The sequence below is a fragment of the Apis laboriosa genome, unplaced genomic scaffold (assembly GCF_014066325.1).
Source record: "Apis laboriosa isolate Shangri-la unplaced genomic scaffold, ASM1406632v1 scaffold23_cov150, whole genome shotgun sequence".
Taxonomy (NCBI): domain Eukaryota; kingdom Metazoa; phylum Arthropoda; class Insecta; order Hymenoptera; family Apidae; genus Apis; species Apis laboriosa.
Genome location: NW_025222452.1, coordinates 2,763,158 through 2,784,279, shown reverse-complemented (window position 1 = coordinate 2,784,279; position 21,122 = coordinate 2,763,158). Strand labels below are relative to the sequence as shown.

At 35.6% G+C, this 21,122-nt stretch overlaps 2 protein-coding genes across 6 annotated transcripts; one reads left to right on the top strand and one right to left on the bottom strand.

The window, feature by feature from the left end:
* Window positions 1-4,197: 4,197 nt before the first annotated feature.
* On the bottom strand, window positions 4,198-13,983 carry LOC122713277 (organic solute transporter alpha-like protein). 5 transcript variants are annotated; one of them, XM_043933601.1, is made up of 10 exons: window positions 13,730-13,983; window positions 11,485-11,680; window positions 10,437-10,668; window positions 9,894-10,050; window positions 9,316-9,456; window positions 8,770-8,968; window positions 7,199-7,882; window positions 6,905-7,110; window positions 6,189-6,457; window positions 4,198-6,099 (listed from the first exon to the last, which is right to left on the bottom strand). In XM_043933601.1, exons 1-7 carry the CDS (start codon window positions 13,818-13,820, stop codon window positions 7,753-7,755), a joined length of 1,146 nt encoding a protein of 381 aa, XP_043789536.1. In that variant the 5' UTR covers window positions 13,821-13,983; the 3' UTR covers window positions 4,198-6,099; window positions 6,189-6,457; window positions 6,905-7,110; window positions 7,199-7,752. The 5 variants fall into 5 exon arrangements, with proteins under 5 accessions (XP_043789536.1, XP_043789535.1, XP_043789537.1 ...); XM_043933600.1 differs by having other exon boundaries at window positions 6,189-6,437; XM_043933602.1 differs by having other exon boundaries at window positions 6,913-7,110.
* A 2,872-nt stretch (window positions 13,984-16,855) lies between these two features.
* Window positions 16,856-20,990, top strand: LOC122713428. The gene is made up of 3 exons (XM_043933861.1): window positions 16,856-16,891; window positions 17,549-19,607; window positions 20,426-20,990. The coding sequence occupies exons 1-3, from the start codon at window positions 16,856-16,858 to the stop codon at window positions 20,740-20,742; spliced, it is 2,412 nt and encodes an 803-aa protein (XP_043789796.1). The 3' UTR covers window positions 20,743-20,990.
* The last annotated feature ends 132 nt before the right edge of the window (window positions 20,991-21,122 follow it).

The window sequence follows — 21,122 nt, the reverse complement described above, 5'->3', positions numbered from 1 at the left end:
TCCTTTTTTCGCCGAGACTCGCCGATCCCGGCCGCGGCAAATTTGTCCAAAATTTCCTATCTCTCTTTACCCTCCTTCCCCTCCAATTTCCTGGTTTTGTACAATACGAATATTTCGTACTGTATCGATTAGAGTCATTTTTCATCGTAAGGATCGAAATTTATTTATGTAACTGTTTGTTATGATTTAAAAAAATTCTTAATAATTCTTTCTCGGTGTTTAATCTATAATCCAACCAACTTGTACCTAATCTACTTTCTACTTGTACTTTCTATTATTAGTCGGAGTAATTTTTGGAGAAAATTGGCGAGGAAGCTTAAAATAGAGCGAAACTTAAAAAACTAGTTTTCTAATCGTAAGCATCAAATTTATTTATGTACAAAGTAACTGTTTGATATGACTTAAAGAATTAATAATTTTTTCTCGGTGTTTAATCTATAATCCAACCAACTTGTATTTAATCTACTTTCTACTTGTACTTTCTATTATTAGTCGGAGTAATTTTTGGAGAAAATTGGCAAGGAAGCTTAAAATAGAGCGAAACTTAGAAAACTAGTTTTCTAATCGTAAGCATCAAATTTATTTATGTACAAAGTAACTGTTTGATATGACTTAAAGAATTAATAATTTTTTCTCGGTGTTTAATCTATAATTCAACCAAATTGAATTTAATCTACTTTCTACTTGTACTTTCTATTATTAATCGGAGTAATTTTTGGAGAAAATTGGCGAGGAAGCTTAAAATAGAGCGAAACTTAGAAAACTAGTTTTAAAAACTACGTATGCAAATAAGAAAACGAGGTGGGGAGGTTAATGCGGTCGGGTTCCGGTCGAAACGAAAAATTAATTAGAACCGTGACCTTTCATCGAGAAATGGCGTATAGGAAGGGGGGGAGGAGGAGTATGGTGTAACTCATTTCGAGAGTGGACGAATGACGATCGATCCTAAGAATTCCTAGGGCACGCTCGAAGCCGACAAGGGGGGCCCCGGACTCGCATCAAGGATACGGTGCTTAAAGCGGCGAAAATTGGCCCGGCCTGGTCGCGATCATTATGCTCTGTCTTACAACATTCATAATTCGTAAATAACAGCGTTGGGGGAGAGAGCGGGCGCCATGATTCCGCGGGCGATTTAGCATATTTTATAGAGACGAGGAAGGAAAGTCGAGAGGCGAAACGGGTAAAAAAAAAAAAAAAAGGAAAGTTAGAAGATATGGAATAGAAAGGATGTGGAGAACGTGCTGCTGTGTGTAAGTGTCTGAGGCTCCGATCCAAACGTTCCTCCTCCCTCTCTCTCTCTCTATTTCTTTTCTTATTTCATCCTTCCCCTTAATAGTTTTATATCCTCGTATGGAACCGATAATGGAAGTTATGAGAAATTCATAAATAACGTTGAGAATTGAAAGAGAATCCGGATTCACGTAAAAATTTATGTTACGTATATTCGTATATTGGATAAGTCTTCACTGGTATGCGTGACACTTTTCGATCCGTTTCAAATCTTCGAGAAATCTAAAGGATGTATCTTTCTTTTGAACTTTAAATATGTATTTTATAAAGTTTTTGTATGGTTAATCGTTTAAAGAATGAATATCCACGTAAAATAAATATATTATAAGAGGAACATAAGCCGAAAGAGCTTACATTAGCATAAATGGAATTCAAGAAATTGCTTACAAAAAATATCATTCGTGTTTTCTTTCGTTCATAAATTTTTCGTTTATAAAATTTTCCAAGTAATTTAATTCAAAATCTTATGTCCTCGTTTTCAATGTGTCCTAAAAAGAAAAATTTCGTCTTTTACTAAAGCAATCCTTAGAGGTTAGATCGATCATTAAGCTTCTACATCTCACACGATTTAATAAATGCTTTCTCAATCGACAGCACGTAACGATCTTTAGAACAATCTTTAGGGAGATAAATTCGAGCGCGAAGGGTTAATTCCTAAACGTCGGGAGGAGCTATTCTCGCAGGTGATTGGCGCGAGCATTGCATTGAAATTCAAATTAAAATTATGAAATTATCCGGGGAAAAAAAACGAAGGGAACGCCAATGTCGAGGGCAATTTTCGGGCAATTTCGTGGAGGGCCAACTGCCCTTACCCCCGCCTCTTCCATTTTTATGCCCAGAATCCTGTAGAAAATAATGGACCACGCCGTCGGCGACCATATGGTCGCGTGGAAGAACGGCTGAACCAAGACGAATAGGGGCCGAATGGCGAAAATTCACGGCCACTTTGACCCACACCGACGCTTCTGCTTCTTCTCTTTCGAATGATAGATCGCCGGTGATCTGATCCTTTCCATCTTCCTGAAACGCGTCAAAATCTGTAGAAATGATGTTTCTTCCTTTCTTTCCATTTTTTTCCCTTGGTGGAAATGGGTGAAAATTTGAATCGATAATATAAACTTGAATCGATAGTTTCATTAATCGAAGATATCTTTTTGAACGAATTAAATAGTTTAGCTGTAGAGATCAAGCTAGAATCTAATAAATCGATCGAGTGTGTTTACGTTTTACTTCGATCACACTATGCCAACAATCGTGGAATTTTAAATCGCTGGGTGAGACTCCAGATTTGATCGATTAACTGGGAACAGGGCAAAAGTGTGTTTCGAAACTTTTATAGAGAATGATGAATAGGTTTCCTGGGTGTCCTATCAAAATATTCTTCTTCATTCGTGGGAAATAATGCTAATGAAATGCCAATCATTGGATTTAATTCTAAATTTACAATTATTTATGTATATCTAACTAAACCAAATAATATATCCCCATATATTGCCATTGATACACAATTACACGAAGTACCAATTTAGAGAAATTTTATTAATCTTACGTGTCTTATTACGGCAATGAAAGCGGCAAATCAATCAACCATCCGTTACAATTTTTCGACAAACGGTATCCAAACCAGGCCCAGGTAAATCCCCAAGCTTAATTCTCGTTTGAAAGAACGACGTTCGAATCCATCGGTTGGGCAGGGATTCAGCCGCCTCGTTCGTCTCCACCTCCGCAACATTTTCGGCAGACACGGCCGCGCCTTCGAGGCGTATTTTTTCCTCGAGATAAGTCTGGTCCCGCGTGCCATATGTCGACGATCCACCGAAAAGCGTTTTCCGATTCCTCCGCGCGCGCCGCAGATGGCCACGCGCTTCTCCCCCTCCCCGAGATCTGGAAATCCTCGTCGCGCATCGCGCCGAATTTCCTGCAGCCGATCCTCTCCCCTCCCCTTCCCGAGACAGGAAAATTGTAACGTCGCCTCCAAGAAGAGCCAACCACTCGATCCAAGTGGCGGCGCGCGACAATTCTCTCCAAGTAGCGATTACGGCTTCGTTAAACGAGAAGGGCGTAAAATTTTCAAAGATATCCGGGATGGAGGTGGTGTGTTAAGTTACGTTTTTATTGCGAGAGTTTATGGATCTGGCCGGGCGCTAAGTCGGCCAAGGGATGAAAAAGAAAACGAAACGGCTTCTTTCTTTTTCAAGATGATTTTCAACTCTCTCACGAATAGAGGTTTTTACACCCTCGGCAAACAATACCTGTATTGTTGTACAATATCGGCGTGTGTTTCCTCAAATTAGACCTGTTGGATTTGACGAGATTTTTTTCGACATCGAAGGGAAGGATCGAAAGAAGTATATAGGGAACGAATTAGAGCCAACTTTGTTATCCGATTTTTTTGAGAGAGAATCTCTTGTTGGTTGGTTTATGGTCCGAAGAAATATCGTTCGAATATTCTTTCTTGCTACGAAATTCAATTCTTTGACTTCATATTAAAATATGATAATACAGAAGAATTATGTTATCCCACAAACTTTGAGCTTGTAAAAAAAATTGGAATTTTCAGATTCCATTGAGTGAATGATAAGAAAAATAAAATAAGATAGATTTTATATTTAAATTAAATTCTTTTCATTTATATGATGTAATATTGTTTACTCGAAGATGTAGCATTCGCGAAAAAAATTAATATCTTCTTAATTAATTCGTAACTCGTTCGTTAAGTTTGATTCTCGCGTGGCCAGAAGAAATCCAGTTGAAATTCTCGGGAATCCATAAATTGCAACGGCCCCAGAAAAATGTCGAACTAACGAGTACGCGTTTATTATAAATCATAAAGATAATTACGTTAAGAGACGTTATGCCGGTTCATTAGGTCGCAAAATATCTTGTCGCGTCGATTCTTTCTTTTTCTTCTTCTTCTTCTTCTTCTTCTTCTTTTTTTTTTTTTTCGTTAACCCATTCCACGGGTTAAAAAAGATCTCCCAAGGCTATCTATTCGAGACAGAGGGGAAGCCGGCATAGAAAACAATTTGGACGGTGGATCCAAGTCGGCCGCCTTAATTAGTTCCACCGAAGATTACCAATCAACAATTTCGGAATCACTGCACTCCGTGTCCCAATCTACCCTTGATGTCCCCTACTTAAGAGTAATTCGATCGTTTTTCTTGCGATGCAAAACGTATAATTTGCCTTATTATTGTTCTTTAAACCCCATCAAAAACATTTTTTTTTTACCATCCAGTGGTGTATTTAATCGATATCGCCACGATTCAAATCAAATATAACGAGTAAATTCATTCTTCCCATACAATGTTAATTATTATACTTCGCTACGATCATTCGAAATCCCGTTTCAAATTTATGATTATGATTAACATAATTACCAGTTAAGGATACCTCAGATTTTAAATTAAACTCGTCTTATATTTCGTATATATATGTATATATCGTATCACATTTGCGCCAACTCGTTTAAAATAAACGAATCGATGATTCTTTCGAATGAAAGAAGAGAGGAAGAGATTTCCCTCGGCCTCCCTTCGAATCGATCCCGCAACCGCGAGGGGATCAAAAGAAACTGTTAAATCTATTACGCTGTTCGAATCTCGATCGTGATTACGGTTCCGAAGGAAAAAGGTTGCGCGATGAAAGGAAAAGGAAAAAAGTTGGGAGGCGGATAAATGCGGCGGAGGGGTGAAGAGGGAGGAAGAGGGCCGAGAAAGGGATGGAGAGTGTTTTGTGGGGTCGGTGGGCCCAGGTTGCAGGTAGGCAGCAGGCCCTCAAATCGGTCAAAAAATGAGGGGGCACGCAATATACTTTGGGAGCGGCGTGTAACGTCCCCTCACGAACCCGTTTACGGTGCGCTTCTCCTTGCTCTATGGTTTAGCCGACCGATGCCTGGCAAGAAAGGGATTCGTGGTTGGAAATCGCGATTACGTTTCCAATCTGATCGATTTTAATGATTCCGCCCCGTCATTACGCCTGGTCTCGCTTGTGATCATCCGAGTGATTGCCGGTTTCGAGTATATTTTTCGAGCCACGTTCGACGATGGTTGGAAGAAAATCAATGAAGCGGAGAAATAGTAGTAATAATTAATGCCGATGCGATCAATACTTTGTGGATATTTATGCATTTACGAAAAATGTGTAAAAGTGTAAAGAAAGTCTACAGAATAATATTATTCAAAAGAGATGCAAGATATTTATAAAGTATAATACGTATTGTGAAATTTGACGAATCTCTATTTGAATCTCGATTTCTTTAATCGTACAAATTTTTATTTTGCATAAATATTCTTATAGTGATCGGTGTTCCAAAATATGTGATTATCTACGATACGGTACAAATACTCGCTTCTTTCTCAATGAATCTCAAAAGAAAGATTTTGCTTTACGAAACGAACTTACGAAACGAAAAAGCGATCTTAATTAAATATCGAGTTCACGTTCGAGAGTTATCGAGAAGGAAATGGCATCATTTAGATGTGTTTCCACGAAAATTCCATCCACCATCTTATCTTACCGACGGAAACGGTTGTTTCGACGTTGGCAACGAATGCCAAGTGGTCGAAAGTTACAAAGATTCGAAGCGAAACGCGTGGCTCGTTTCACGTTCGTGTCCGTTGCATCGTGAAACTCGCCACGTTCTGTAATAATAGTTGCAAGGTCGGGGGCAAAAGCGAGCCGCGGGCCAGAAACTATGAGCACGGGGAGGAATAATAAAGTGGAAGGTAAGTCTTCGTGGAACTCCTCTTCTTATCTCGAGAACGTTCATCTTGTGTCGCGGGGACAGAAGAGAAAGAGGAAAGAAGTCTGGAAGGAACAAAGACGGTTAATATATATCCGGACACGTTATCGGAATATTAATATCCCTGCAGGGTCTATGCTCGGCCTGTACGTACCGAAAAGAAGTCGCGCCACCGTGGTGACGATCGATCGTTCCGAAACATGGAAAGAGAAAAATCGGCGTGCCGCCACGAATGTAATGGGACACTTCCTGATGCGCGCCGGTGATAATTCTTCCCGACATTCTTCCTCCTCCGCGCCAACGAGACGACTTCGAGAAACTCTTCGAGGGGTTTCTTCGAATTTCAAACTTTGTTTCGCTGCTTCTATTGTCCATCTTCTACTTGCCTCCGTTCTTCTCGAGTCTGAAACAAAGATTGGATGTCTGTTCTCGGTAATTGAGAAGTATCGTTTTTTTCAAAAATGTATCGATCGAGTTCTACTATTTCGCTCGAATCTTTGAAACGATTGAGGCGAAGAGAGGTGAAAATTAATTTTTTCATTATGAATTAAGAATTTTGGAAATGACCGATACTTTGCGAATTTGCAAATCTCTTTGACGCGAGATTTTTAAAAAAAGAAATCTCATGGAGATGTTTCTATTTACAAAAGAAAGAGAGAGAAAGAGAGCAAAGTTTGATCATCAGAAATTTAAATTCACTTTCCTTTGGAGAAATAAAGTTCGAAGAATTTGTCGTCGATGAAAGAATGAAATCATGCATTTCGTAAAATATTTTCGAATTTTGTAAAGAGTCTTAGCATATCTCTTGCATGTTTTACATTGTTTCTTATTTAAATACAGTTTATAAATTTTAAAACGATTGTGAAATACCTTTTTACCTTTATACCTTTTCGATGAGATATATATCTGTAGTAGTAATACTTATTCCGAACAAAAAATTCTATTCAAGACGCGGACCCCGCGCCTTAATGTTGATTTTTTGACTTAGCACAATCCTCTCTCTCGGCTACCGTAGTCCTTCTTAAAAGAAATTTCATCCAGCTGCACGTATGTAAACACCTTTCACGTATCCCAATCTACGAGTAACATTATATTATTTATAAACAGGATCATCACGAGAAACGTATCGAACTATAAATCCATTAGAAACATCTGAATACTTACCGTAGATCCAAACGTTGGAGCAAAGAATTCGATCCTCCTCTGCGACAAACAGAAGTTTGTCCCCAGGAGTGCAACGGTTAGCCGTCTATCATTAGCCCAATACAAGAAACCCGTACACTCTGTGTATCTCTGAAACACAGACTGACAAAAAAAAAAAATCCAAACTCCAACCCGTTATTTCAAGATGATTACGCACACGACGATAATTATACATCACGAATAATATCTTCCAGTATTCTTCGTTTCGATGGAACGACACACCTCTCCCTAAACGATTTTTTTCCTTCGAGAAAAAGAGAGAGAAAAAGAGAGAGCATTGCGTTAGAACGTCGAAGTGGTTCTCCCCCCTCCCCCCTCTCTTTCTCATTCTCTCTCTCTCTCTCTCTCTCTCTCTCTCTGTCTCGAAAACGGTCGAGTACCCTTCAGCCACGTTTCGTAAATGTGTGTAGGCTGCAAGTCATTTCGTCGAGTATCCACTGTGATCTGTCAGCCGTTCATGCGATGCGATAATGCGTAGTGACGGGTGGTGAATTCACTACGAGGTATGGCTGTTCTCATAGTTGGACCGACAGCTCCCGGTTCTTCTTCCGTGCTGGAGATTTCGATGCTTGTGCAGAGGCTGCGGTAGGCATCGTCGAGAAAGTTTCGCTGATGGAGAAGTCGCAGCGATGATTCGACACAGTGCTTCAATTTTAGAGAATTTCTCTTCCCTCTTCTTTTTCAGTAATTCGATATTCACGACGTTTTCTTTTTTTTTTTTTTTTTTTTTTTTGGTTTTCATTCGAGAATACGACAGAATTCTCGAGAGATTGTTCAAAATGTAAAAAAAAGTAAAATGTTGCGTAAGATCGATTACTGGTTTTGAAGAGAGTTTCGTAATTTTCTATGAAAGTTATCGTGAGGAGTTTCTTCGTTTCGACGAATGCGTTCGTTGTACGCGGTTTGCGCAATTCGAATAAGTCGGTGCAAGGAATAAATAGAATTTGTGAGTATAATTTTATTAATTTCTATCACAATTCTTTAAAAAATACGATAGTGACTAATATCAACGATAATTAACGTTTTAATAAAAATCTTACTATCTAATCGTACTTATCTATTATTATCAATAGCAATCGTTTGAAATAATTGAAATATTTATTCGAAATTTTTTCTATATATACATAAAAATTGAGATTTTTCTTCCTCGAATGATTTCAAGAACCATGATCAAAATCATTAAAAATTATCGCAAATTCTACGAAACTTTTTCCACGACATTAACTGTTTCCCAATTATTCCAGATATCCTATACGATCAATATTCTTTTCTACAAAATCAAGTATTACAATATTCGCGCAAAGGATATCATTATTATATTTCTTAATCATCATCTATCTAAATTCAATCACTCACGCTCTAAAGTATCGTCTTAAAGTAGCGATACGATAGATACTACATCCACGATAATAGAGATTACGATTCAACGAAACGATCGTACAAATTACGATCTCGTACTCGTGAATAAAAAAAAAGAAAAAGAAGAAAAAAGAAAAGTCGAAAATCGTCGAGACAAGGAGTGAAAATCTCACGTAGTCAAGGTTGATGGCTGCCTGTTGCTGGCCTCGTTGTTATTCGTCGAGTTCGCTTGTTCCGTGCTCTTGTCTTTGGACCGATCTGTCGCCTCAACCGCGCCAGTCTCTTCCTCCCTTTCCAGGTCGACGTAATAAACGTACCTCGCCGTGTAGCAGAGCAACAGCATCTCGATTAGCATCAGGGCATTGTGGGTAACTGAAATCGGGCAGAGGAAAGTAACAGTGCTCGTTCCTTTATTTGTGGCCCTCGCGTATGGAAATGTTATGGGAGCCCCGTGTTCTTTCATCATGGTGCCCCCCACCAGTGTTCCCATACCAGTTGCAGTCGTCTTCGTCGTCGAGGAAATTTGTATTCATATTCGAGAAGACTTTGTTCTTAGAATATAAATGTCCAAGTTGAATTATTTCTAGCTCGAAAATTTTCTTTTTTTTTTTAAAGAAAGATCATCTTGGAAAAAGATTCAAGAAGTGCATATATATATATATATATATATTCTTTGCGTTCGTTAATTTCTAAAGTTGAAAAATATAGGAAGAACTTACCATTGGCGTAAATTTGCGGTGTAATTGGTGGATTGCAGGGAAACAGGCCCGTTTGCACCAAACCCTTCACAATGAACGCCTGCAGCTTCGAAAATAGCAGCACTATCTGGGTCACTATGGTCTTGCGTGGAAGTTTCGCCTCTGTGAAATTGACAGCAGGTCAAAACCGTGCCCATCCATTAGGCTGCAAGAGACAATGACGCTTTCCAGGAGCTTCGAAATTGCTTCCTGTCGCGCATTGCTTGTGTGTGGTCTCTCACGCGATAATTGTCAACCTTGGAAGGGAAAGAGCATCATTCTGTCCCATCATTCTCGTTTTCCGCTCGTTTTAATATTTTTCCACCTTGTCTTTCCATCCGTGCGTACGAATTAACAACGAATTTATCGTGTAAATGCAAATTTGTAAATCGTTCGCGGTGCTTTTTTTTTTTTTTTTTCTTTTGAAGAATGGGAGAGGAATGGTAGAAAATTGTTTTATAATCGGCCTCCCTTGTAATTTCGTGGAGCGGAGATGAGATAACAGGAACAGATTATACTTGGAGAATCCTTCCTCTCAATTAAGTATGCGCGATTTTTACCTGGAGCGACTTCTTGCAGACTCTTCGTAGTAACGGTCAACCCGTACACTCCGAGAAGCACGCTGGCCAACGAAAGCGGTTGGAAAAAAATCGCGTATTGATCCGAGAGACGGGGCTCCTCGAACGACATGAACAGAAACGTGCTGTAAATTAGAGTCTGAAATAGATAAGGAAATTTTAGCAAGGATAACATAACTGTTGCATTGAAAGAAAAAAAAAAAAGAAAAAAAGATCGAGCGCGCGTATCTTTAGCTTCTAAATTAACGATAAATTTTCCAACGTAAAAAATTCGATCAGATAGTTGCTTATTCATAATTCTCGTTACGAAAAACGTTCTAACGTTCTAATGGTAGAAAATTACATTGGAACATGTAGGATTTTTTTTCTATAAAAAATTAAGCGATACCGAGAATGTATTCTAATCGCAGACCTTCTGTAGATACCGAGAAACCAATCAACAGTTAACGATCACTTTTTTTTTTTTTACCGGAGCAGTTGCCAAGAAAAGAGACAAAAAGATAAAGGCAGAAAAGAAGAAATAACCTGGATAATAGGAAGTTGCAGGACTAACAGTCGGAGCCAGGACAAATTATTATCGGTCATTTCAAGACTTGGAAAGTGGAGGCAGGGCCAACAGCAACAGGGCATCGCTCGCAGCATTAATGCCGGCGTTTTCGTGATCTTTTTGAAACCCACGTAGACCAACAGCAGATACAGTCGAAACAGGGCTATCGCCAGATATATTTGGATCACGGCTTCCGACAGTAATTGGGTCCTGGAAACGATGGAAAAATCTTAATCAAAATATAAAATAGCCTTTGGGAATAATTTCAAATTCGGTTTGTACGTGAACGGTATACGAAGAGAATGGTCGAATTGAAAATTTAGATTTTCTCCTCCCTCGAAATGAAAAATGAGTTCGGGACACGAGTTGAAAATATCAATGGACCTTTCTCGCGATGGAATTTTCGTGTCGTTGTCCCAACCTTGTTCGGGTTATCGAGAGGACCCATCAAATTTTGGTCCAGTGCAGGTGTGACACATTGGAATAGGGATTATCTTTGGAAAATCAAGATTATTAGGGACGAGGTTGCTCTTCTATTTTATGATCGTTAAAAAGTGTCTCAAATTGGGCCTTTGTTTCGTTCCTCATGTGCGATATTTTATCGGATTTCCATTTCTTTTTTCCCCTCGATTTCCTTAAGTGGATTTTCTGGTTTACTTCATCATCGATTCGAACAAAATTTGGTGCATTTTGAGTTAAGGGACGCAATGCTATTGTGTTGTTTTATTTTTCTCTCAATTTCTATCTTTCGATCGAGAGAAGAATTTGACAAGTCACGTTCCTTTATTTTTAGAAGAGGTCAAGGTTTTAAATTTAATTTAAATTCGTCGAATTATTTCTTGAAACCTGCTGAATCTTTTACCTTCTTAATATTGAAATATTAAAATATTCTGTTTTAGCTATGATATAGAGAATTTAAAAAAAATGGACTTATTGAATTTTTCTTCTAAAGTTTTTAATTTTGATGTGTCGAAGATCATTTTATACAGATTTTCCCCCCAAAAATGAATAAATGAACTGATTTACCTTGGTATTCCAAGAGCCGTAAGAGTGCAGATACTCGCTACAGGATACAACAAAAGTAGCATGATACTGTTATTCTTGTAGGACCATGTTTCCTTTTGATGGAAAATATTGTAGCAAGCGTCTAATGCGAAATACAACGTCAAAGTGGAGAGTATGGCGCCAAAGCTTAATAAACCTATACCAAATGTACTGAAACCTGAAAATGAAAACAGAATATTCGAAAGAAAAATAAGAATCCGTGCGAAATAAATCTAATTTTTTTTATCATCTATTCAATTTAGAATTATTAATTGTATAAACATTATACAGCAACTATAAAAACATTCCTGAAAGTGTTAAATTAATGATAACAGTGCTATTGATGTAGTTATCATTATGAGTTGTTACTTATATAAACATTATATAGCAATTATAGAAACATTCCTGGAAATATTACATTGATAAATATTTTAATGATCTAGTTAACATTCTGATAAGAGATTAGACATTTACAATATGCTTATCTATTGAATCTGTGCATGATATTGATAAAAGCATCATTCCACGAAAATGATTTGCGAAAACGATAATTTAGAGAGATAAAACTAGTCAATCATTCCGAGATAAAATAAAAATATATTGTCTTATAAATTTGATATTATATATATATATTTGATATTTATTCAATTAATCATTAATATAATTGATAAGATTGTAAGATTGTAAGATTAAAAAAAACTTAAAATAAAATTAAAATTATGAAAATCTCGTTCAATCGATATTTTCATCTTTAGATATTAAATCGTATATTTATATTTCTTCCCCCCCTCCTTTTTTTCTTGCATTATGAATTGAGAAATTGGCTATTAGAGAAATACTGTTAGATAACAAGTAATAAGCTGTGTAATATACCGTATCTTTGAAACAGAAGATTTATATTTAAATCTCTTTACAATTAGCTGTATTTCTTAAAACGCAAAAAATGGTAATAAAAAATTTTATTACATTGAAAAAATATAGTTTTAAAAATATAGTAATAGTTTTTAAAATATTTGAAATACGATTTTAAAATATAGAAAAAAAGGTTTCTTAAATTTATTACAGAGGAAAGTTTCGAATACATTTTCAATTTTTGTGAAAAAAAAGTTTATTTTAAAAAATTTTATCAAAATTGCAAAATTTAATTGAATTGAAGAGAACTTTGAAATATATATATTTACATTTGTTTTGAATATATGCAATGATATTAATTTTATAATGTATTATATAATACTTTTTCGAAAAGAAGAATCAAAGAGAAAAATATTTATCTTGTTCAATTTTTTTCTAGGACAAAATTTAGAATATTGAAAAAGAAAAAGAAAGGAAAAAGAAAAAGCATCGTTAATACATCTCTCTTCAATTATATTCATTTGTTCTTAGCGATACATTTTATTTTCTTGGAGAAAGTAGTATTTAAATTAAAATTATTTAAACAGAATGACATTATATATCGAAATTTTAATAATTATTTTTATAGTATTTTTTAAGTGATATACGCATGTAATTTTCGTTGAGTTGAACGATAATCGTTTTCCCGGAAATGTAATATTTCGTATAACGGAACATGTATATATATATATATAATCTTTGAGTAAAACTTTCACCGGCGCGTTTATTTCTGCGCATGCTCTATAAATCAGCGCACATTAAACGTTCGATGTTATTTGGACAAAAATACTTTTAAGTATTTCAGTTTAAGATATTATTTAACAAATTGTAACTATAATTAATTTAATTAAATATTTTTAGAGATTTATTGATAATTAAATGAAGATTATTGTCATATTATTGAAATTATTAAATAAGTGTGTTCGTTCGTCTAATATAAAAATATTATTTAATTCGATAAAACGTTAACTGTATTGTTTTAAAATATATACTACTTTAATTTTTTGCTAGCAATACAATAACAATAACAATTACAACTATAAATATAATTTATTTTCTAATTAAACTCTATTCTTTGTATTAATAATAATTTTCATTAGTAAAAATTATATTAAAAATACAAAAAATATAGGTTATAGCAAGTTAATTTTAGTTCCTTCTAAACTTTCACGTGTTAAGAAAGTTGTTAGTTGCGACATGGGCAGCATAAAATTAATAGTATAAAGTAACAAGTTATGCGAATTATTATTCAATGTACCATATATATTATCGAGATTTTAATAAAATAAATCAAAATAAAAATGCAATTGAACAAAGGTCGCAATATTCGACTTACTTTCTATTTGTTCTATTGCAGATGGCACGTATGTATAGTCGCAGCTTAAATTTTTTAAAGAATTCCCCAGATTCTTAAATTCAACCTCCATCTTGAAAACACCGTAACACGAGACAATTTTAAACCACACTTTCAATTCTTTTTTCCACTATTCTCTCTGTAAAGTTCACCAGGATAAATAGACTTACGGTCGAGCCGTTTTGAAAACCGTAAGTGAGGCGAGACTACCTTAAACAGCGAACAGTGAGAGTGAAATCCCCACTTTTACTACGTTGGATGTCGTTTGTCATAATGAATGGTTAGAAAAATCAATAAAGCGAATTATCTTTAAGTCGATATTTGTTATCTTTTCTCTTAACTATGTTTTGACATTATTATTTTTATTTCTTTTATGAGATAACATTTTGTTATTTTTTTTTTATTATATTATAAAATACATAAGAAGAACTAAAATTTTTAATTTTTATTTATAATAGTACAAACAAATATTTTTAAAAAAATGTATATAAAAATATTTATCGAAAATGAAGTGAAAAATGAAAATTGTAAAATAATATTTAAAAACAAATTAAAAATAACAGTTTAAAAATCTAAAATTTTTATTTTCAAAATCTAAAAATAATTTAAAAATTTTTAAATTGATCAAATTTTTAAAAAAATCATATATGAAATATAATAATAGATTAAATTATGAATCATAATAAATCAATATAAATGTATGTAAATATAATATATAATAATTTATATAATTTATATAATATATAAATATATTTTTTATTTTTAGGAATTAGAAACAAATCTGTTTTGTATGAATATTACAAAGCAAATAATAATTAAATAAAAATGGTGGTAATAGAGATAGAGTAAAAATATTGAAATCAGTCCTATTTCTAAAATGTCGCAAATGAAACACACAAAAAAAGGTTAGAAAATATTAAAAAAAAATAGAAATAGTAAGAATTGATTATCAGTGTCATCTCTTTATTATCGAAAACATTTTTTCAAAACGGATAAAATAGACTAGGAATTGTATATCAGCGCTATCTCTTGAGTACCAAAAACATCTTTTTAAAAGTATTCAAGATGGCACTAATATTCAATTCTTATCCTATCTCTATCCTTTTTCTTTTCTATTTTCTATTCTTTTTTTTATGTGTTTCATTTGCGGCATTCTCTGAAGATGGCTCTGATTTCAATATTTTTATCTATCTCTATCTTTTTTATCTATCTCTATCTTTCTTCAATTTGATTTATTCTTTGTCTTGCTTGTTGGCGCTTGATTACGAGCTGAAATATGAAATATCAATTGAATATATTTCTATCGTTTCGTTTTTAAAATTAACAAATCTTAATTCTTTAATTTATAATATTATTATAAAACTTGACATAGATAGAATAATTTTTAAATATTCGAAATACTTCTTATTACATGTTGTTTTACTTTGAAAAAAATAAGATAAAAAATCGGTAAAAGAAAATCGTATGTTTTATAACTGATATCTCTTTTTTATCAAATCAACCTCAAACAAATTAAATATTTCCATCACAAATCTATCTGAAAAATTTATTTCTAACTTCAAAAACCGTAAAATCATAAAATCTCGATTCATGATGATATTTCATCATTTAATACATACATTTAATACATAGTATGTTTTAATAATCGGTTCGCAATACTCGTTTATTACAAATTGAAGAAGCAAACAACCGGTTTCGTTCGACACTTTCTTTCTCCTTGAACTTGAAAGATTCAAGCCCACCTTTCTATTTCACATCACCGACGAGAGGAAAGCTCGTGCATCGTGCTCATGAATCGATAGATTCCGTTTAAAGTGCTGAAAAATGGAGGGAAAGGACAAATGATGAGTTGAGCTGTGACGTAGCTATTATACTGACCAAAGCCTCGTGCAGGAAGACAGTCGAGGCGAAATAAGCGGGTGAGATAGAGAGAGTTGGAAAGTAGGCCTTAGTCGTTCAGTCAGTAGTCAACTGCGTGCTCGGACGATTGGTTGTCGTAATGGTAAGTTTCTCTCGGTGTCTCTCGTGTTATTGTATTCGTAGTTTTGTTCGCAAATTTGTTCGTAGTTTTCGATAAAAAAAAAAAATCGAATTTTTTTATCGTTTGTATAAAAGAACGTGTTAAGAATTCGAGTGGTGTTTTATTCATTTTTAATTGTAACAAAAATCAGTGAGATTGTTCGTAACGGGACAAGTAGTCGCGTTTACCTGTGAACAGCCTTCATGATTGCATGAACTCGAGCAATTGTGTGATCGCAATACAATTTTATTTAGAGAATTCTAATATATTATTTATTTATGAGAATAACGACAAGTTTTTTTTGAATATTTTAAATTAATTCATTATTTAAATCACGATTTATTAGATTTTCGTTGCAACGAATTCGTGAATGGAAAAACATCGAAAGTTGAACGACTAATGAATAATTAGGAGTAGTTTCACTATGCTTTGAATTTAATTTTATTTATCGAATTTAAATAGAAAAATTATTCGTAAATACTTTTTATCGCGATTATTTATCTTAGATCGGAATTTTAACAAACTTTTCATTGAATCGTTTGTTCAAGTAAACAGCACGTGTAGATTATAAATTCAATAGACTCGTTTGTAATATGTGAAAAGAGTCGTATTGTTGAGGATGAAAGTAACTTTCGTTTTCGAGGATCATTATCATGGTAAATCACCCAGCGTGTCTAATTTCATGTCTAGAGAAAATCATATCGACATAACACTTTTTTATGAAAAAGAATCATTATCTTAAAATTGGTTTTTAAAATGATCCACCTTCCTGTTTTCTCTTTCGATCGAATTTTCGATCCATAAAAACGAAGCTACAAAGTAGCATAGCATCGTTGTTACAGTATAACTGTTTCAAAAAGTTAGAAATAGAAAACGTTTAGAAAGTTGTCTGTAATCGAGAATGTACAAAATATTGTTGAAATTTAACAACTGAACAATATTTTATAACGTATTTTAAACGTTTAACCGTTTTCTATAAAAATTAGTCATCATAGTATAATTAAAAAAATATAATAAGTTCTTATACCACCAAGTGTCATTTATGCTTCAACAATTTCTCGAGATAATTAATATGGAGATATTTCATAATGGCGCAAGAGACATTACCGGAAATTACAGTTATGGCATCACGAGATTTCATCCTTCTATACTTATAATTTTTACTAGATATCATAAATGATTTCATTTTTATCTTGTATTGCATAACGCAGCCAAGTTGTTCAACTTTCTCGATCGTCAAATTCAGTCAAGAATATTTTATAAAAATCACTTTATGAATATGAAAGAAACTCGCCATTTGGATTTACGATCTATTTCTACATGTTCGAAGGGAAAAAACACTCTCCACTTTACGTAAACTCGAAGGTAACGTTCATATAGATATGACTTAGTAACCAGAACATTGAATCTTGATTTATGTTAATTGGAAAAAAATACTTTGTAAAAGTTTATCACGACGATAAAATCTTAGATAAAAAGTCTTCTTTTACTAGAGAAACGAGCTAGTTCAAGTAAAAAGTTGGCAATGCTCTAAAAAGAATTCCAATTAATCGATTTTTAGTGGCACTACACCGATGTACGAGAAAAGTATGAATAATGGCGAATGTGGAACAGATTTTTATAAATTCTTACCAGAAACTAATAAAAAATTATTCGAAACAATTTTAGATCACGTAACGTATCAATAATTCAAGATCTGTTAATTCCCAGAATACAATTGGCATTCTAAAGTTGAATGCGATTTCAATTAAATTTAATCCGATCAATAATTGTCTGCATAGTTCGCGGTTTTCTCTTTACTGCTCCTCCTCCTCGGGCTGAGCCATTGCCAGGACAATGATCTTCCATCGAGGTTCGAGATCGAGAGTTCAATCAACCGTACGATCGAGGAAGTCGAAAGACAGGTTCGCGAAGATTCCACTCTGCCCCGATTGACTAGACAAGAAATAGTCAAGATTCTGCAGAACATCACGTCCCAGGATTTGAAGGTGTTCAAGGATAAAGAAAAATTGGAGAGAGCAAGGAATCTGTACCAAAGAGCTCTGATGGTCGTCCTTCCTTACAGTGCCGAAGAATCGGCTGGAAATTTGAAGGATCTTTACACGAAACCACCTATGACGAGGATAATTTCCGATTTTTCAACGTCGATGGGAAAGAACGAAAACGAGGAAGTCGAGGAGGATAATTGGAGGAGAGGACAGAACGATGCGTCATTGGCCACCGAAAATTTGATATCGACTAGCGATTCCTACAAGAGCGTATCGAAAGAGCAAACTGGAACCACGATGCAAAATCATTACAAGAATCACAGGGACACGTATTCAGAAGTGCGCACCAAAGTTCCTTTGAGGGAGACGTTGAAACTTGACCCGACGCCGGTCAGGTTCACCTTCAATCTGGAGAATCTTCGAAAGAACGCGTACACCACCGAAAAGACGACTACGGCCAAGTATCCAATTTACAGAAGTAAGGGAAACGAAGGATTGGAAATCGTGTACAGCACGAGCGTTACGGATGAACCCACTACGAAACCAGCTTCTAAGGAGATTAATATCGACTTGGAGAGGTCGAAGATGAATCAGAACGTACTGACGTCGAGTCAGTGGCGTTACAACGCGCCACCGAGTACCACCATGAATCCAACCTTGCCTTCCAAACTCGACAAAATACCGTTTCTTCCGACTATTAACACGAACATATCTGAAGATCTTACTATCCCCTCAACAAAGAGATCGGAGATATTAACGAAAGACAGCAATGCCGAAGCTTTAACGATGAATTCTGAAACGCCAATTGCCCTCTACGTGACGCCCATGCCTACTAACACGTCTCCTAAAATGAAGTACAGTTCAACTTACTCGTTGAACTCTGCGGGATTTCGACAAGCCACCACTAGCACCACCACTATGAGGCCAGAAGTGATGGATCTATTGGCGTCGATCGGTCTGCGACCGGATAATACTAGTAACGTCGAAGATGTTTATAAGAAGAGCAAGGATATGGCGGAGAACAAGTTCCAGGCACCAGACGCGAATACCATTCAGAGGTTGATTTCTGCCTCGACTGGGGACGAAGCAACGTCGATCATCGATCAGAATATGAATTTTGAAAATTCGGGGTCTGAGATCAAGAAGGGTGTGGAAAATTTGACCCCGGACGTTCAACTGTTGTTCAAAAGATTCGGTCTTCAAACGTCGAATCTGGGTCAGCCTACCGCCACCACCACTCAAAGAACAACCATTAATTTTAATTCTTACACGAATTTCAAACCTCTGCCCACTTCTAGCGTGAAGGATCAAGAGATGAGAGCGTTCTTGGCTAAATTCGGACTTGGAACGAGCGACGACAGAAGGCAGAAGTCGATGAGATTCACCACTGAACCACCCTCCGTGATCGAGGTCGTACCGGAAAACATGAGAGGGATTCTGGAGAATATTGGGCTGATTTCCAGGAAGGGTAGCAAAAAGGTGATAAATAGCATGGAGGACATGGAATCGACCGAGACGTCCAAGTTTCACGTGTTCAAGCCTCACGAGGTGAACGTGAAGGACGAGGAACAGAGAAACAAGATCAATCAGCTTCTGAACACTGTAAAATTGGTCCAGGAGGGTAAGGTTGACGTTCAAAACGCGAGAAATGCGACGAAGGTTTTGAAAGATGGGCCAGATCCTTTGAAGTTTGAAGAGATCGCCGGGATCCACGAAGACGAAGACGCGAGAAACGAGGTGAAGAGGCAAGAGGAACAGAAAGGAGAGGAGCAAAAGCAAGAGGTAGAACAGGAAGAGACGACCACCGTACAGTTTACCATCGTAGAAGAAGAATCTCCAACCGTTGTAACTGGTATTAAGAAATTTATGATATACATTTTGGGCAACTCGGAGTTATGGTTTCGAAGGATTGTTCAGGGATTAAGGAAATTTCGAAATGTACTAACTGATCTGTACGATAGAATTAGAAATGAATCTATCTGACTCGATCTCTGACACTAATGTACTCTCTATATACTACACGTACCAAAGAAACTTCGATTTCGAATTTCTGCATTTATCTTTCTCGTCTTTCTTTGCCTATTTGGGAAAGATGCATCAACACGTTTTTTTCATTATTACTATTATTATTATACACTTTTAATCGCTTTCTATCTTCTAACAACGTTCAATCGACTGGCCGATTTTCCATTATGTTAAACCTTCTCTTTAAAGGCGTACAAGAAAGATCCTGGATCTTTCTCATAAAAGGATAAACGCTGGGAAAGATCTGCGTAAAAATTTAGATTCCACCGTCACTTTCTATCCGCTTATTCGTTTTTTCCTCGCTAATTGCTAAAGAAATACCTTTTGTACATAGAGTGCTAACGTTCCTATTTATAACTATCTTCCTAACGAAATCGCGTCTGTTTATTCTCTTCATCGAGAGGAAATTTAATCCTAACTATATACACGCATAACATCCTCCCCATTGTACAATATCCATTCTCATTCGCGGCATCGTTCTGTCGAAATTATCAAAATAACGTAGGTGCACGTGGCCAGATTCTAAGTAAGAACTTCTCTCGACTTCGATACCTTTCAAATCTTGTTCAGTCGTTCCCCTCGGAACGGAAACAGCAATTAAATCTAAATCTAAATGAGTGAATTCATGATGGAACTTGTCAACAGAGCCGGAAGAAACCACGTTAATCACTACCACGGAGACAAATTCCATGAAAGGAGATTCCGATCAATCAGACACGATCAAAATGGAGGATTCTTCCGTCACATCCAAATCGAATTTGATGGCGTTGGAGGAGTCTTTCGGCGGAACGACCGGGAAACCTGTAACGGATCTGCCTGCAAGAAAGAAAAGCGGCCTCTACTTCTTGGTGGATTGGAACTCGTTCCTCGAGGTCGGCGAGGACAACAAGGACAAGATCAATTTGAGATTTCAGCCGAAAGTTGGCGACAGATCGAGATTCTTGCCAGTGACTGTACCTTAGAAAATTAAACGGATGGTAGTACTCGTAGTACAGGGTTTTATATCATATTTTGTTACGTTTTTTTTTTTTTTTTTCAACCGACGAAAATCAAAAATCAAAATACTAGGTGATTCCGTTTATAAATATGTACATACATAGAGATATAATTTCTGAAGGGGATGCGAAGGGTTAGAGAATTTGTGCGCGGTTTTAAAGTACGATTTCGATAAAGAAACTACTGTCTTCTTTGAAACTACGTTCGAATAACTCGTTCGCGAAAATTAGTTGAGGGAAATTGTTATGTCACGTAATTATTCATGCACGTTGTTTGTAATTGTTTTGTATTATATATATGTTGATCGAATAAAACGTTTTCTCTAAAGAAAACGCACGACTAATAT

Bases quoted from the DNA above. Each gene is read 5' to 3' on its own strand.
- LOC122713277 (XM_043933599.1), bottom strand. From the start codon at position 13,820: ATGGAGGTTGAATTTAAGAATCTGGGGAATTCTTTAAAAAATTTAAGC. The intron at 11,681-13,729 runs GTAAGTCGAATA...TTTCATTTTCAG, and splicing joins TGCAATAGAACAAATAGAAA to GTTTCAGTACATTTGGTATA. The intron at 10,051-10,436 runs GTTATTTCTTCT...TATCTATTTCAG, and splicing joins TGCAACTTCCTATTATCCAG to ACTCTAATTTACAGCACGTT.
- LOC122713428 (XM_043933861.1), top strand. From the start codon at position 16,856: ATGGCGCAAGAGACATTACCGGAAATTACAGTTATG. The intron at 16,892-17,548 runs GCATCACGAGAT...TTGTCTGCATAG, and splicing joins TACCGGAAATTACAGTTATG to TTCGCGGTTTTCTCTTTACT. The intron at 19,608-20,425 runs GTATTAAGAAAT...ACTTGTCAACAG, and splicing joins ATCTCCAACCGTTGTAACTG to AGCCGGAAGAAACCACGTTA.